At 55.9% G+C, this 1,204-nt stretch overlaps 1 protein-coding gene across 1 annotated transcript; it reads left to right on the forward strand.

The window, feature by feature from the left end:
* Positions 1-128: 128 nt before the first annotated feature.
* On the forward strand, positions 129-1,188 carry LOC130588315 (coiled-coil-helix-coiled-coil-helix domain-containing protein 5-like; the record flags this gene model as incomplete). The annotated part of the gene is made up of 2 exons (XM_057389251.1): positions 129-187; positions 958-1,188. Coding segments are annotated over 2 exons (290 nt in total), but the record flags the coding sequence as incomplete, so codon positions are not given.
* Between the last annotated feature and the right edge of the window lie 16 nt (positions 1,189-1,204).

Consider the following 1,204-nt stretch of genomic DNA (forward strand, 5'->3'; position numbering starts at 1 on the left):
TGGGGACACAGGGACAGCATCGCGCGCTGTGCGTCCAACCAGTGAGTGACACAAACTGGGGACACTGGGGACACTGGGGACACAGGGACAGCATCGCCCGCTGTGCTTCCAACCAGTGAGTGACACAGACTGGGGACACTGGGGACACTGGGGACAAGGACAGCATCGCCCGCTGTGCGTCCAACCAGTGAGTGACACAAACTGGGGACACTGGGGACACTGGGGACAATGGGGACACTGGGGACACAGGGACAGCATCGCCCGCTGCGCCTCCAACCAGTGAGTGACAAACTGGGGACACTGGGGACACTGGGGACAATGGGGACACTGGGGACACAGGGACAGCATCGCCCACTGCGCCTCCAACCAGTGAGTGACACAAACTGGGGACACTGGGGACAATGGGGACAATGGGGACACCGGGATTGTCACCGGCTGAGGGACAGCATCGCACGCTGTGCGTCCAACCAGTGAGTGACAAACTGGGGACACTGGGGACACTGGGGACACTGGGGGGACAGGGACAGCATCGCCCGCTGTGCATCTAACCAGTGAGTGACGCAAACTGGGAACACTGGGGGGACTGGGGACACTGAGGACACTTTCCCCATTTTTCCTCATTTTTTCCCCATTTTTTTCCTGGATTATTCCCCAATTTTGTTCCCCAATCCTTCCCCATTTTTTCCCCCAATCTTTTCCCACATTTTCCCCAATCATTCCCCATATTTTCCCATTTTTCCCCAATCTTTCCCCATTTTTCCCCAATCCTTCCCTATTTTTTTCCCCAATCTTTCTCCATTTTTTCCCCATATTTTCCCCAATCCTCCCCCATTTTTTCCCCAATCTTTCTCCATTTTTCCCCATATTTTCCCCAACCATTCCCCATTGTTTTCCCCACTTTTCCCCATTTTTCCCCATATTTTCCCCAATTTTCCCCATTTTTTCCCCATTTTCCAGCCCCCTGGTGCGGCAGATCCGCCGCGATTGCTCCGACTCCTTCGGGGCCTTCGAGCGCTGCCTTCGGGAGCACCCGGGGGCTGTGGGGGAGTGCGGCCCCCACGTCAGCGCCTTCCTGCTCTGTGCTGAAAATGTCACCCCAAATGTCACCTCTGATGTCACCTCTGGTGCCACCCCCAGGGACAGCCCCGGGGACACCTCTGGAGGTGAGTTTGGAACTGGGATTTTGGGGTAAAATTGGGAAAAA

The sequence above is a fragment of the Malurus melanocephalus genome, unplaced genomic scaffold (assembly GCF_030028575.1).
Source record: "Malurus melanocephalus ecotype Western Australia unplaced genomic scaffold, MMel_1.1 scaffold_4330, whole genome shotgun sequence".
Lineage (NCBI taxonomy): Eukaryota > Metazoa > Chordata > Aves > Passeriformes > Maluridae > Malurus > Malurus melanocephalus.